Here is a 17481-nt window from a genome sequence, read left to right as displayed (position 1 = left end):
ACGAATCGTAGAATGTTACATTTTAAAATTTAAGACGTCGATTTAAAGAAAATGAAATTTTGTTTTGATGTGACCGCTAAGTAGGGCTACGGTACAGATCGTATGTTATCCGTTTTATTTTTATTAATATTTTTAATGAATACATTTGAATACTGAATTGAATAAAGGTAGTCTAATACTAATGAATTAGTATTTGCTAAATAATTTGACTAAAGCTTTGTTCCCACTAGGAGGCAACGCAAAGTCGTAAGCGCAACGCAAGTAATTCGACTAAAGCTTGGTTCACACTAGTTGCAACGCAAGGACGTAAGCGCAACGCAAGTAATTCGAATATAGCTTGGTTCCTACTAGACGCAACGCAAAGACGTAAGACGCAACGCAACCGAATTGACCAGTCACAAGCAAAAGTTGTACTAAACCATCGCTTGTGAATGGTCATTCGCTTGCGTTGCGGCTTACGTCGTTGCGTCTAGTGTGAACCAAGATTAAGGATGCAACGTAAGGACTCGCAACGCAAGTAATTTGTCCAATCACGACAAGATTGATTATAATCCATTGCGTCGTGATTGGTCAAATTACTTGCGTTGCGCTTAGATTCTTAATGTTAGTGTAGCATTTTCCACCGTCCATAGAATATGAGTAGAATCATGATTTAGCATCATTACCAACGTTGTTATTTGTTAAACTTTAACCGGGTGTAGACGTGTAGGTGGCATAATAACGTGTTTAGGGGATCTATCAACACCCACATACACAATCCATTTATACCAAGTTGCAAAACATGAGAAAAACATATTACTCTTTGTATAAGAAGATTTAGTTGACAGTAGAACCTCTATTAAAGGGACACCTTCGGTACCGTACTCAGCAGGGTTGTCAAGTCTGTAATTATTTCGAGGCTCAAGTAGTATAGGTATGAAACGCCATATGTGCAAAAATATTTATCTTTTTTCTAACATTAAGTCAAAATTCCGTCTGGAACCCAGACTAGGTTGTCCTCTAAATACGAGTGTCCCAAATTAGCAGCAAATTGAGCAAAAATAATTCCTTCTAAGCTTCATTTTTCACCTATCACTTTAATTATCTTCACCCACACCCCATTTAGCTGCATCATTCGAAATTCAATATTTCTAGTATTATTAGAGATATGTTATAAAGATGATTGATGTCATGTCAATTTTGTACGTTAAGATATCAATTTCACTTTTTATTTTGATAACTGATTTCTCATCTCATAACCAAAGATGTAATGGCCAATTTGATATTATTTCGATCTAGAATAACATGATTTAAACATAGAAATAATATGAGTTATTGATTTTAGGAGAGTTAAAACACATGAAAAAAAAATTAGATTAAAGAAATGGGTTCATTAGAATGTATTGATTACATCATAAATGTTTATGTCGACTTCCTTTATGTTAATAGGTATACAAAACCTCGGGCCCCGCATGGGTCAGGTTTGAAGTTAATTTATTTAGAATCTATTGATTACGTCATTATTCGACTTCATGTATAAGTATACAGAACCTCGGGCCCCGCATGGGTCAGGTTTGAAGTTCATTTAGAATGTATTGATTACGTCATTCGACTTCCTTTATGTTAATAGGTATACAGAACCTCGGGCCCCGCATGGGTCATGTTTGAAGTTCATTTAGAATGTATTGATTACGTCATTCGACTTCCTTTATGTTAATAGGTATACAGAACCTCGGGCCCCGCATGGGTCAGGTTTGAAGTGATTTTATTTAGAATCTAATTGATTGCGTCATTCGACATTATGTCGAGTAGGTACGGTGTGCCCTACTACAGTATTTAGAAACTACGATCCTGATAGCTGAAGAGGAAATTGCTAAGAGGAATACGTACTGTGTTTTCTAAGGCAAACACGTCAACGCGATCTAAGGTTAAGTATGGGTTTAAAGTATTTTGCAAAAACACATTCTTTAAGTACACTTCTTGTTAGAATATAATCCTAATAAATGTGTCATAATATTCTATGGTTTTTAACTGTCATAATGATAGTATAGTTTAGTCGTATGGTTATGCTGGATTTTAAGACACTCAAGTGTTTAACCAATATATCAAAAAAAATAATTATACAGTACATATTTTTCATTCGAATAATCCCGTGTTGTTGTAGTAAAATTAGAATTTTAAGTGAAAAAAATGTGAACTCCTACAATGTGATTAGATAGATTGCATGGCTTAAGTATGGTCGAGCGGCTATATACAGCGCGTGCAACATTTGAGAGGTGAAATGTATCTGTGTTTATTTCTGTTTGACGTTCTTCTTAGAGTTTACGACGCCCGTATTCTTAAACCGGACATGAAAACTTTCATTCATGTTCATGTTCACATGTAATCTATAGACGTTCTCCTAGGCGTTTGCGTATCATTAAAGTTTCTTAGCGTTAACGTATAATTCATAGACATTTTTCTTAGTGTTTACGTGTATACCTTTGTATACGTTCATCTTAGTGTTTACATGTAATCTATAGGCGTTCTCCTTAGCGGCCGTTGCGTATCTCTAGACGTTTACGTATAAATCAAGTTTCTTAGCGTTAACGTATAAGTCACAGACGTTACACAGACAGTGTTTACGCTAGATGTTTGCCTTAGCATTTTCATATTCCTAGTCGTTTTTTTGCGTTTACTTCTTTATAGACGTTATCCTTAACGTTTACATTTTGTATTTACATTAGACATTCTTAACGTTTACATATCTTTCTTATTAGCGTTTACGTATCGTTCTTATTTGCGTTTACAGTACGTCATCGTTTGTATTAGCGTTTACGTATCGTTCTTATTAGCGTTTACGTATCGTTCTTATTAGCGTTTACAGTACGTCATCGTTCGTATTAGCGTTTACGTATCGTTCGTATTAGCGTTTACGTATCGTTCTTATTAGCGTTTACAGTACGTCATCGTTCGTATTAGCGTTTACGTATCGTTCTTATTAGCGTTTACAGTACGTCATCGTTCGTATTAGCGTTTACGTATCGTTCGTATTAGCGTTTACGTATCGTTCTTTTTAGCGTTTACGTATCGTTCTTATTAGCATTTACGTATCGTTCTTATTAGCGTTTACGTATCGTTCTTATTAGCGTTTACAGTACGTCATCGTTCGTATTAGCGTTTACGTATCGTTCTTATTAGCGTTTACGTATCGTTCTTATTAGCGTTTACAGTACGTCATCGTTCGTATTAGCGTTTACGTCATCGTTCGTATTAGCGTTTACGTATCGTTCTTATTAGCATTTACGTATCTCTAGATAATTTCTGAGCACTCTGAACTTGTTACATTATTATTTTAAATTTAATTATTCATTTAACGTCTGAAAATAATGCAAACAATTAATGAAAGGTATATGCGATATTGATGTAAAAATATCGATAGTATATTGTTACCAAAATAATTTCAAATTAAACTTAATAACGTTACCCCAGGGTGTGTAGACTTAGACTAAATAGGTTACCTTATTGCTTGCAAATTGGTTAGAGTAAATCGAACATACATTACGCTTTTTAGCTATGAATAATGCTGTCAGGTAAAACATTAGTAACATTTGAAATGAACGAAATTCTACACCGAATCTATGTAGGGCCTACAGTATCTCACTAACTACACTAGTTTACTCAGTCGGTGTAATGGAACTGTCGTAAATACAATAAACCCCTTCTTCGGGACACCCCTATTAAGGGGAAACTTTAATTAAGGGAAATATATATGTTTACACTATAACTGGGTAGGCCTATATCGCACTAGAGACGCAACGCAATGACGTACGCGCAACGCAGACGAGTTGACCAATGGCAAGCCACTGTTCAAATAATCCATCGCTTGTGATTGGTCAAATCATTTACGTTGCGTTGCGTCTCTAGTGGGAACCAAGCTTATGGAGACACTTTGAGTTCTGAAGGTGTCACCTTAATTAATACTGTAAGTAATACGCCCGTCTACTATTTTCATTCGGTAGTGGAACCGTTGTAAATATTCAACAACATGAGCTAAGCTTGGTTCCCACCATGACGCAAGGCAACTGACGTAAACGCAACGCAAACGAGTTTTGACCAATGGCAGGCGACAGTTCGAATAATCCATCGCTTGTGATTGGTCAAATTACTTGCGTTGCCTTAGCGGGTGTCAGAAGTGAACCAATGCTATGAAAAATACGTCAATCGTGTTGTTGTTCATCGTCCAAGTGTCAACAATATTCGTTCTTAATGTTTGTCTTCAGTGATCGAACTAAACGATGCCCTTGGCAGGTTGCTTCTATGTGTCATTAAATGTGTACAGAATAACGGAATTAATTCGCCCTTTTCTCATTCTCTTCAGAATGGATAATGTAAAGCATGCAACACATTTCAGTGGTGTATCTGTAAGTTATATAAGGTTTATTTTTAAAATTGTTAAAAGACAGGTGCATGTAAAACAATTATTATACATTCCAATAATTATCGATCTTCAGTTTCCGTTATAACTGTGTTGGGATTTGTTATTATTATTGATAGGAATAGGATTTTTTTTCGCGCCGCTTCTTTAGTCAGTTATATTCAAGAAGAGAATTGAAGCATTGGGAAACAGTTACCATGCGGTATAGTTTACTACGTCTAAAAAATGAGTATTTGGAAACACGGACTGGGCATGCGCATATCCCAAAGCACGTGTGGGAAAAGAGAGTCTATGAATTTACATTTGCTGATAAATATTGAGTTGTATATATAGTTTTTTTATTTATTATTTTAAAAATATGTGGTAACTTTAATTTGGTGGTTTTTTTAAAATTCAACTGCAGATTTTCATTTTCTGAATTTGGCAAAATATAACTACTTAAAAAATTGTTGAAAGAATTTCGTCAAACTCTGATATGACCATTTTAAGAGAAATTCATGTTGTTTTAACATGATTTCTTGTACACATTTTGAATTTATGTACATTGTATTCAAAAATTATATCTGAAATTCATGCCTGAAGCTGAGCTTTAAACAGAAACTTATATAATTATATCCAACCCGTTTGTCTCAGATAGCTATAGCATCTGTATATATATATTGATCGTCATAATAATTCACCCCGAAAGGATGAAACATGTGAAACACTGCCAGTATACATGCGTATACAAAATTAAAACGCAAATAAAAATTGATTATGATAGTTTTACAAAAGTTGCCCGGAAAATGCAGTGAATAGTATAATTTTAAATTTGACCTATGGATAGTTGACCTTTTCTCCCGTATTAATATTGATTAATTATTGAGACCTTAGGGGGTCGTGTAAGGGTGACTGCATTAATAATATAGTCAGCCATTTTTCAATATTGACCTTGGCAACATAAAAAAATAATGTAATACACCTCAGTGAATATATAGACTAATTTCTTATACAAATATGTTATGTAAATATTAGAACCGATACTTTATTTCATATGCAAGCTGTTTTAATGAATAATTAAAATAAGTAAATTGTATTTGAATAGTTTAAGCTCTTATTTATACGCGTGATTGATTTTTATGATATGATATTTCGCCGATTCTCCGCAGTGCTACTGTATCTACTGTATATATTTTACAGTATCTTAGGCAAATTCTGGGATACAGTATCATATATATCACAAATCATCATCTGCATCCTGGCTATAAACCTAATCTGGCCATAACCTTAACATAATACAGGTTCACATGTGATACGTGTGACACTGAATGCATAATTTGCCTGACCGAACATAATAATGCCGTATGTGGAGATATATTGCAGCGAATCGGGTGGATAATTATTATTTAGGTAAAAACGTAATTGACGCATACGTCACAATTAACGTTATTTCAACGCACACACCAGTTGGTTCTCGAATTCCTGTTTTTCCGTGGTTGTATCCCAAGTTACACTGAAAATGATGCATAAAAGTATAAATTAAAAACAACGTAATTATGTTTTTCTCACTATTTGTAATTGGTCGCGAAAATAAATTAATTTGTAGTATGTTGTAACCTTTGCTTCTTATGAGAAATGCAAACGGATCCTTTTTAGTCAGTCAGTCTGTCGGTCTATCTTTGTTTGTTTCTCACGTATCAGCACAATCCAGTGATATAGGTCTTATCTTCGAAATAGTTGTTTAAAACAGCCCGTCCCCATCTAGTTTGTTGTTTATTACCTACAGTATTCCGTGGTTTCCCACTTGGACGTAGCTCAACGATGTAGACTGACCAATCACAACTGACAATGTTGTTCCACCGCGTCGTGATTGGTCAATATTGGCTGTGATGCACTTACATCATTGCGTTGCGTCCAAGTGAGAACCAAACTTTATGAATACGAGTTTAGTCATATACAAAGAACGGGATAATTTGGATATGCCTAATATGGTAGTGATATGACACCATCATGTCCATATATGGGCACATCACATTTTGTTGTCACATAATAGTGTGATAGTATAGACAGAGCTTAATGCGTTTATTACTTGATAACATTAATTGATATCAAAAAGTTCAGAGGACGTTTGCCGTCAGTGTAAACAAGATGTTTTAATGAAGTGATTTAGAAACTTGTGATAAATTTACTTGATGACGTTTCTACCTTTTTATATCGTGTTATTTACACGCCAGCTGCAGTTACAGATACTTAATAATAATCTATTCATTTGTGTAAACAAGTTTTGCATCCGTTGTACAGTAGTGGATGGGTATCTAAATCTAAAATCGATTAAGATTGTTGACAGTTCATTTAACAATAATTGATATCATACCGTATCATTAGGTCAAAGAAGTCAGAGATGTACTTAATACCAGTTAGGGTAAACACGTTTTACTAGTAGTATCTACTTCGGGGTGAATCGACAGTGACGTCACAGCTCAATCTCTTTCGCATTTCAGTCCATCATTCTTGATAAATGTAATTTAAACATTCACTAATCTAACCCCAAGTTATGTTCCCAAAGCGAGTTGTTTTTACATGAAAACACACGTATGTATATTGCAGGCAGAATAGACAATCGTTTTGCTGTGTAGGCCTATCATAAATTATCCGACTACCCAAGATAGTAGACTAATAGTCCTTTATTCTGCGGATGCATAGCCATTCGCTTAACTTTGGTTGGTGCCCTACCTTATCGCTCGACTACTTAACATTGGATTCCGGTGGAGATAGCATTTTTTCCCTGTAGGCATGCTATCTGTAAAGCATAGATACGGCAGTAGGCCTACGATTAGACCTATACAATAGAAACCCTTCTTTGGCAGCATTAAATGGACACTTTCCTATGAAAGAAGCGAAGGATGTATATGTTTTAACACTACAGCCGACTCCTCCTATTCCGATGACACCCCTTTAAGGTACACTGTGTTGAGATATGATATAGGCGTAAATGCACTGTTTTCACTGTTTATAAAGTCTCGGAAACCGCACGATGGATTCAAATGATACTTTATGTATGCATTATGAAGATCCGTGGACAAGACAGGGATAAATAGTTTGTGATTGTTTTCTTTCCATCCACTCAAGAGATTGGTACCGTGTATTCTACGGTTGTAGACAAAGTAATAATTCTAACTGTTTGTTTCTCTTTGGTGTCTCACTTTTATTCTCTTCATATATATATATGCACAAAATATAAATAAAATAGGGTTAGTAATAACTAACTAATACTTGTTATATTCTCATTTATTCATTTTCTCATTTATAATTTTTGCCAGCCTTCTTCAAAAAATGATGTTCCTTTAATTGCATTATTTATTCGTTCTAAAATTCGTTGGTTACACTTTCTTATATAATAAAATCAATAGTACACTTTCATATTCATTACCGTGCTTAATTCTATATATATGTGTAATTTCTTACTCTTTAAGACATGTTCATGAAACTTTTGTTTGCTAGGCATACCGAAGAAGAAGCCTAGTGCAGCTAGTCGGAAGTATTGATTTGTAAAATCTGAATATATTTTGCACGGACCTGGCAAAATCTACATTATTTCAATAAAGAGTGGGTAGTGTACAAATTACATAATCAATCACTACTTCGACGTACTGTTCATAACATTCCGATAAAATAAATAATTTAATTACTCCACTTAGTAATAATCTCAACAACGGGGGCGCAATAAGCTGCTTGGATTTGTTTTTATCACCTGCTCACATTCTAATAACTCGTCTTAAACTGTTATTCATTGTTTCCTACTATTTCCTATATCAATAATAAGAACAGACATAACAGATCAGACAATACTATGTTATTTACTCCACATCTTCAACTTTCAATGAATGTGAAGAATTATTTTCGTTCAACTAAACTTGTGTACTAATTTCGGATTATGGTTTGACAACACTAAGGTCAGCTAATACCTATTTGCTATTGTTTTGGCAGTTATCGCGCTCCATAGTACGGATATGGAAAGCAAATCTGGAAAGAGTGCACATAAAATGTCATTTCAATCTTCACACTCCTTTAGGGCACATTTTTCCTAACCGTGCATTATAGTATAATAATTTAACGATGATTATGACGTATTTCTTTTCTTACAGCAATAAAAGAGATCAGCAACATGGAGGATATAACATATAATTCGTCTGAAGCCAACTCTACAGCATACGATTCAGGTAAAATATTCTGTTTTTAAATTTCTTCCTTTCATCTTTCAGCTCATAAATTAATTTGTACCATTGCACTCATAAACATTCATTATTTGTATATTGCCTTTAAATCATTTGATAACAGAAAGTTGTAATAATTGCCGCCGTCATATCTGTACTATCAAATAAAATCAATACAAATAGTTTAGTAATGTAATAAAACAGGCTATCAAAACCCTATTAAAATTGTTATATTTGGACTTAAAATATCTATTTTATTGCATCGAATTATATCAATTCAATTTAGAAGCAAATTAGGTACTAAAACCAGGGAAGAGTGAAAAACTATCAAGCATATAAATATTTACAAAAATATAATACTAAAAGTGACAATGAATAATAAGTAAAGCTCTGTCTACAATATCAAACTAGTTTGACCAAATATAGTAGTGATATGCCCAAATGTGGTAGTGATATGCCCAAATATGGCGGTGATATGGCATCATCATGTCCATATATGAGCACATCACATTTTTTTGTAAAATAAAGTTTGATAGTGTAGACAGAGCTTAACAATGAAAGATAGAATTATCTATAGAGTTCATGAATTTATTCGAACATATTGTTAATGTTATATTAATAGCCGTTGTGTCGACACTTTGTATAGATAGGCCTGCTCTATCTTCTTCTACACTAACCATGGATGATAAACACGCCGTTCGCAGAAACCTTCGAATCGAAGTGCTTGGATGATTATTATCATATTAGAACAGCGTTTTTCCACGAAACATGTTTGTTACACATTGATTGATCACTTTATTAAAATCAATATATAAATCAAACAAAATTACAAAACGGAAAATCATACTAAAATAGGATTTTCTCCCATTTAGTGAAGAGATTTGAAGATCGTAACAGATAGTTCGTATAGTACACCTAACAAGATCATTTTCACTATTCAAAACTCTTATTCTGAAGGTCTGTCTACACTATCAAACTAGTTTTACAAAAAGGTGTGATGTGCCCAAATATGGTAGAGTGATATGTCCAAATATGGTGTGATATGACATCATCATGTCCATATATGGGCACATCACATTGTTTTGTTGCCAAACTATTTGATAGTGTAGACAGAGCATTACACCATAGACGCACTTGCGGACATGCTCCCAAACATACACACTAGGCATCCAAGCCGTTGAATAGTCAGAGATGCCGTCTGCCACTTTTTTTCTAGATATTTTCTTTTTCCATCAGATGAACGAGAAGAGGAGAAACGTCTGGTATCTTCAATTTAAAGTTCAATGTGTCATAAATCATTATGCAAATAATATCATATTTTGAAATTACATATTTAGGTATTAGATATTTTAACATCTGTCGTACACCTGGCCGTAATAATTCCAAAAGGTCAAATGACATAAATATCATCATAGATGTCATATTGATAGCAGACGATTGCATTAAGTGATCTCTAGAGACAGCACAGTATATTATATTACAATTATTACTATAGTTTGTTATCGCTAACTATAAATAATTATTAATACTGTATTGATATGAATATTAAGGCTAAGAGAGTGGTTAGAAGAGGAGTGCGCTGAACGAAAAGGTCCGCCTCTGACAAGTATCAAAATGCACACGTTCCCATGCCCAAACCATGCCAGTCTATGACTATGACCGAATGTTCTGTAGTAATGATCGGTCGGTCAATAGATATTAAATAAAAGAACAAGTAACGAACATAAATATTTTTTTATTTGATATTTTTTTATATAAAGCTCTGTCTACACTATCAAACTTTATGTGACAAAAAAGTGTAATGTGCCCAACTATGGTAGTGATATTCTTAAATATGGTAGTGATATGCTTAAATATGGTACTGATATGACATCATCATGTCCAAGTATAGGCACATCACATTTTTTCGTCACATAAAGTTTGATAGTGTAGACGGAGCTTAAGAAACGTATACAACCCAGCTTATTTAGTAATTACCAAACCTTCTGGTAGTATACAATACTAGATACTGTAGTTGCTTCTTCTTCTTTCTTTTAATTTTCTAATCCGTTCAATTATATTTTGCAGAAGAGTTCGAAGAAGACGGGCTGGAGTTTCATATATGGGTGATTTGTTTAAGTGCCAGTTTTGTACTATGTATTCTTTTTGTTTATTCTGCTTTTGAGAAACGAAAACAAAAAAGGTAAGGTAACAAAAATTACATGCACGGTGCATTGATTGACTTGTTATCTTTAAAGGTCAAAATGTTTATGTTTAGTTAGTCGAAGAAGTGTTGATAATGTGATTGACAAATAATAAGGGAATTACCCTGTGTGTTTTATTTTTTTATCTCAAAATGGTACATTTAAAATACTGTGTCGCATATAACATGTGGCGCCTGTATCGTTATGTTACAAGTTAGGCTAGGCCATATGATACACGCGTCACATGTGTAACACATGATATTCTGTATCACAGAATGTGCCTATGATACTGTATTTACTATAGATACAGTACCAAGAATCGACTGCAAAGTCTCGTTGACATAATGAATCGAGAATTTTGTTTCTGTGTTTCGTGAGATAATTGTGATTATCATTACATTAGTCAGCGGCCGCATAATGTATTCCTCGACAAATAATTGGAATTAGAACTCAAATTGCGATTAAAATGAAATGCTACTTTACTTAGCTGATTTTCGGTATAGTATATCTAAATTTGATCAGTATCTAGGCAAATTCCGTAATATAGTATCCTATGTGTTTCACATGTAACTTATCATAATCGTAGAGCCAAACCTTAACCTAAATCCTACATTCCATGTTACATCACATGTGATACACGTGAGATGCTGTATTAAGGAATTTGCCTATGATACAGAAGTATTGCCATTTGTAGAGATACAGCACCTGGGAATGATGTAGATCCAATTAGTTGTGTGTCACATATGATAAAAATCAACCGTAGTTGATTCTGATATTTAATATGAAACGGTTAATTATTGAGGTGTCAGTAGCCTGATGCAGAGAACACTTATTGCTGACAAATTTCATCACAAGGTCTCTTGTGATACGTTTTCTTGTTTGTGAAGGACTAGATCTTGCCACATCAATTATTGAATTCATATAATTATAATTATTGTTATTATGCTTTACAAAAATACGTCGCAATTCCATTTTATTCCTTTATATGCGACACTAGTTGGACCCGAGGATGGCCTACTCGTCTATCAATTCCTACGGCAAATTCGGGTACACTTTTTTTTGCAGCCAAAGTCCATTATAATAATGCAATACTGTAATGTACACCCGATTCTGCAGATGTCACTAGATAGATTCTAACTGACTATCGCAAGTCACCAGATGTCACTAGATAGATTCTAACTGACTATCGCAAGTCACCAGATGTCACTAGATAGATTCTAACTGACTATCGCAAGTCACTAGATGTCACTAGATAAATTCTAACTGACTATCGCAAGTCACTAGATGTCACTAGATAGATTCTAACTGACTATCGCAAGTCACTAGATGTCACTAGATAAATTCTAACTGACTATCGCAAGTCACTAGATGTCACTAGATAGATTCTAACTGACTATCGCAAGTCACTAGATGTCACTAGATAGATTCTAACTGACTATCGCAAGTCACTAGATGTCACCAGATGTCACTAGATAGATTCTAACTGACTATCGCAAGTCACTAGATGTCACCAGATGTCACTAGATAGATTCTAACTGACTATCGCAAGTCACCAGATGTCACTAGATAGATTCTAACTGACTATCGCAAGTCACCAGATGTCACTAGATAGATTCTAACTGACTATCGCAAGTCACTAGATGTCACTAGATAGATTCTAACTGACTATCGCAAGTCACCAGATGTCACTAGATAGATTCTAACTGACTATCGCAAGTCACTAGATGTCACTAGATAGATTCTAACTGACTATCGCAAGTCACCAGATGTCACTAGATAGATTCTAACTGACTATCGCAAGTCACTAGATGTCACTAGATAGATTCTAACTGACTATCGCAAGTCACCAGATGTCACTAGATAGATTCTAACTGACTATCGCAAGTCACTAGATGTCACTAGATAGATTCTAACTGACTATCGCAAGTCACTAGATGTCACTAGATAGATTCTAACTGACTATCGCAAGTCACTAGATGTCACTAGATAAATTCTAACTGACTATCGCAAGTCACCAGATGTCACTAGATAGATTCTAACTGACTATCGCAAGTCACTAGATGTCACTAGATAAATTCTAACTGACTATCGCAAGTCACTAGATGTCACTAGATAAATTCTAACTGACTATCGCAAGTCACCAGATGTCACTAGATAGATTCTAACTGACTATCGCAAGTCACCAGATGTCACTAGATAGATTCTAACTGACTATCGCAAGTCACCAGATGTCACTAGATAGATTCTAACTGACTATCGCAAGTCACTAGATGTCACTAGATAGATTCTAACTGACTATCGCAAGTCACTAGATGTCACTAGATAGATTCTAACTGACTATCGCAAGTCACCAGATGTCACTAGATAGATTCTAACTGACTATCGCAAGTCACTAGATGTCACTAGATAGATTCTAACTGACTATCGCAAGTCACTAGATGTCACTAGATACATTCTAACTGACTATCGCAAGTCACTAGATGTCACTAGATAAATTCTAACTGACTATCGCAAGTCACTAGATGTCACTAGATAGATTCTAACTGACTATCGCAAGTCACCAGATGTCACTAGATAGATTCTAACTGACTATCGCAAGTCACTAGATGTCACTAGATAGATTCTAACTGACTATCGCAAGTCACTAGATGTCACTAGATAGATTCTAACTGACTATCGCAAGTCACTAGATGTCACTAGATAGATTCTAACTGACTATCGCAAGTCACCTCTAAATGTATTAAATACTTAACAATCATAATACTATATACGAATGCACGTCATTTTATGTACCAAGGCACGAATCTTTTTTTCTATGATCTAATCTCCGTGAGAGGTTTTACATTTTATGCCTAAGGGAGTAAAGAGGAATAGGTGTGCGAAACCCATGAAACAGAATTCAATCATAACAATGTTATGAAAATGCATGAAAAGTAAGATATGTATACGACACAATACATAATCGTAAAACTGCTCTTAGAATTGTGGCTCCATTTAAAATGTATTATTCAAAAGACATAAAGAATTATTTTATTAGCATTGAATAAACGTTTTATCTTTTAAGCTCTGTCTACACTATCAAACTTTTTATGACACAAAATGTTATGTGCCCATATATGGACATGATGATGCCATATCACTACCATATTTGGGCATATCACTACCATATGGACATGCACATCACACTTTTGTTGTAAAACTAGTTTGATAGTGTAGACAATGCTTTATTTATGTGTTTTTACAGAAAGCAAGGGAAAGAGCAGCATTTTATTTTACAATCTAAACACTATGCACACGAAGTAGCCGGCGTTAGAAAAACTTTAATGGTAAGTTTTTGTGTTTTTCTACACTTCTAGCTTCGACAAAAACAATGGAGAAACATTTTCGCGATTGTAAATGATGATGTTGATAGTTCTACTTAGCCCTCTCAATGTTCACTGATGATAAAGCAAGGAAATAACGTGCTTAAATAGGGCATGACACCTTCATAGTACTGTATCTTGAAAATTAATTGATAACAGATAGTTTGATTTGTAAAAATGTCAAATATTTAGTACCAGGGCTCCAGAAGATTGAGTATACCGTAAGTCATCTAGAGCCTGCCATAGTCATAATTAACTAAGTTGCTTTTATCTGTTGCCAACAATTAATTTTGTAATTCAATATTTTGAAACCTGTACTTTATTATAAGACATCGATTTCCATGCTTTCTTTCTTATTTTCAGGAGTGTTACAATATGCCTCGCATAAAAGCTAGGCCAGAGGATGTGCCAAAATGTGACAACGAATTCCCGGAGAGATCACGCCTGAGCAGTGACGAGGACTTCATTGATTCTCTGTCTGGATCTCGGGAGTCTTTTCTTCACCCTAAATGGGAGTCGAGGGCGCCATCAATAAAAGTTACTATTGCGGAAACGACGTTAGAACGATTAAATGAAAATGATGAAGAGGTTTGTTTCTTTTGCCGCATTTTTTCACAAGGTTTATCGCAAATAGCTTGATTTCGAGAGGAACGTACAAACAACAAATAACGTACGTACGCGTCGTACAAACAACAAATAACGTACGTACGCGTCGTACAAACAACAAATAACGTACGTACGCGTCGTACAAACAACAAATAACGTACGTACGCGTCGTGACGTTTTCTCCCAAACCTTTCACACTCTGCGTCACGCATGCTATTTGCGATAAACTTATGGATGATTGATGAACCAATTCTCGTTACTCTGTACAGTATGGATACCCAGTATCATAGGCAATTCCATGATACAGCATCACATGCCAAACACACGTGAAGCCTATTATCGGCATGCTGTATTACAGAATTTGCCTATACATGTGAGCTATGGATATAATATTATGTCACCATGATATTCCGAAATAAAAAGATAAATGAAAATGACAGTCAAACTACTATTCTAATTGCACATGATTTGGACGCAACGAAATGACGTAAGCGAATGCTTGGTTCTCACTAGAGACGCAACACAACGACGAAACGCAACGTAAGGTGTTTGATCAATCACAAGCGATGGATTATTCGAACTGTCCATTGTCATTGGTCAACTCGCTTGTGTTTTGTCTAGGTCCTTGCGTTGCGTCCAAGAACTGGAAACCAAGGTTTGGTAGACCAATCACGACACAATGGATAATCCGCTGAATTGGTGTGTAAAGCTTGGTTCCCACTAGAACGTAACGCAAGGACTGATTGATTGATTTTATTTGATATTCATACATAAAAGTTAAAATATACAATGTATAAAAAGAATACCTGGATAACCCATTAAGTCGACAAAAAAGTAAACTTATTTCCAATGGGGTCCAATCCGTAATGACTGAAAAGTGAGTGGTTGGGCCTAGTACAATTATCGTTAAGTATGACTCAGTAAAAATGAAAAAACAAGAAAATACATACAAGACAAGAAAACATCAAAAAAACAATATTAAAAATAGCTTAATTAAACTGAAATACCAAGCTGTTCATTATTAAAAAATTCTTTAAGTTTTATTTTGAAGGTTGCATTATTTTGTATTGATTTGAGTGAATTGGGGAGCCTGTTCCAGTCACGGATACCTAAGAAATAAAAAGTCGTATCATTAACGCCAGTAGCCTTAGGAGTGACAAAATTAAATGTTGTACCCCTGGTGAAATGGTTGTGATGATCAGAAATTAACAAAAAGTTATCCTTAAGGAAAGAAGGCGTATTAAAGTTATAACGAATTTTGTGAACATAATTTAATCTTAAAAACTTATTTCTGAGGCTGACATTAAGAAACCCAAGATCGGAAAGCTCTTTGGCACCTATGTGAGACCTCGGACCAACATTTAAAATGAAACGTGCCATCTTGTTTTGGGCAGTTTGTAATTTATGTTTAAGATTCTTATTGACACCGCCGTACCATGCCGAGGCAGAATAGTCAAATGTACATTGTATTAAAGCAGTGCTTAATAGTTTACGACATTTTTTATTCAAGCACGAACTTTGCCTATGTAAAAACTTCAACCTTGACTTAACTTTACTGATAACACTAGTTGCAATGATATCACATGATACATATTGGTCTAAATCAATACCTAAATATTTAACTTGCTTAGTACTTTTGATTCTACGGCCCATTAATTCTACAGAAAACTCTTTTACTTTGTTAAGCTTCGCTCTGCTACCAAAGATAATACTTTCGGTTTTGCCAACATGTAAAGATAATTTGTTTTCAGTTAACCAGTCCTGGCACTTAGTTAGGACAGTACTTAATTTATGAGCGATTTTGGTGGCATCGTGATGAGAATACAGAATCGTAGAATCATCAGCATAAAGCAATAATTGAACATCAGAATCAATACAAGAAGCAATATCATTTAAATAACATAGAAAAAGAATAGGGCCCAAGATGCTACCTTGCGGTACACCATGAGTAACTATAAGAGGTTCAGAGCAGGTACCATTCACACTGACAACTTGTGTGCGGTTAGCGAGATAAGATTGAAACCAGTCAGTACACTTAAAACCCATGCATTTTAGCTTGTTAATTAAAATCACATGATCGACGGTATCGAAAGCTTTTTGTAAGTCAATTAGAACCATTCCAGTAAGAAGGCCTTTGGACTTATTGTTTTTTAAACCGTCGATGAGATTTATGAGGTTGCTTTCAGTTGAATGGGCCTGCCGAAAACCGGATTGATAGGCATAAAGTATATTATTTTTGGAAAGATACCTTTCAACTTGTATAGCTACAGATTTTTCAAGAATCTTAGATACCGTAGGCAGAATACTAATCGGCCGATAATTCTCAACATTTGTTCTAGTATTTTTCTTAAATAGAGGGGTAACTTTAGCAATTTTAAGATCATGAGGAAAACAATTAGTTTTAAACGAAAGGTTAATGATATGAGCTATCGGTTCAGCCAAGATTATCGCACCGTCACGTAAGAATCTTGAGGGAATATTATCTAGACCGACGCTTTTGTTTACATTTAGGCTTTCGAGTTGAGTTTTAACAAATTCTATGGTAACAGGCTCTAGCTTAAACATTTTTCCTTTTAATTTAACGTAGTATTTAAGAAGATCGTTAGTGGACATGGTGAAAAGACCTATGCATTTTGGGAGTTTTTTGACGAGTGTTGACGCAACATTCGTGAAAAACTCATTAAAACGAGAGGCAACGCCTTTTGGACAGAAAGTTTGTTTACCATTGTCATCGAGAACGA

The 17481-nt window shown here is 34.8% G+C and overlaps 1 protein-coding gene across 2 annotated transcripts in view; it reads left to right on the top strand.

The window, feature by feature from the left end:
- LOC144855287 (uncharacterized) overlaps positions 1 to 17481 on the top strand; it is a 75211-nt gene that overhangs the window by 17642 nt on the left and 40088 nt on the right. For both annotated transcript variants that reach the window (XM_078713100.1, XM_078713099.1), the window contains exons 4-7: positions 8521 to 8595; positions 10657 to 10771; positions 14017 to 14098; positions 14498 to 14722. In XM_078713100.1, coding sequence (XP_078569226.1) covers positions 8521 to 8595; positions 10657 to 10771; positions 14017 to 14098; positions 14498 to 14722 — 497 coding nt within the window. The remainder of the gene's footprint in view (positions 1 to 8520; positions 8596 to 10656; positions 10772 to 14016; positions 14099 to 14497; positions 14723 to 17481) is intronic.

The sequence above is a fragment of the Antedon bifida genome, chromosome 11 (assembly GCF_963402885.1).
Source record: "Antedon bifida chromosome 11, ecAntBifi1.1, whole genome shotgun sequence".
NCBI lineage: Eukaryota > Metazoa > Echinodermata > Crinoidea > Comatulida > Antedonidae > Antedon > Antedon bifida.
The sequence above is the reverse complement of the archived record's forward strand: the minus strand, read 5'-3'. Positions and strand labels throughout refer to the sequence as shown.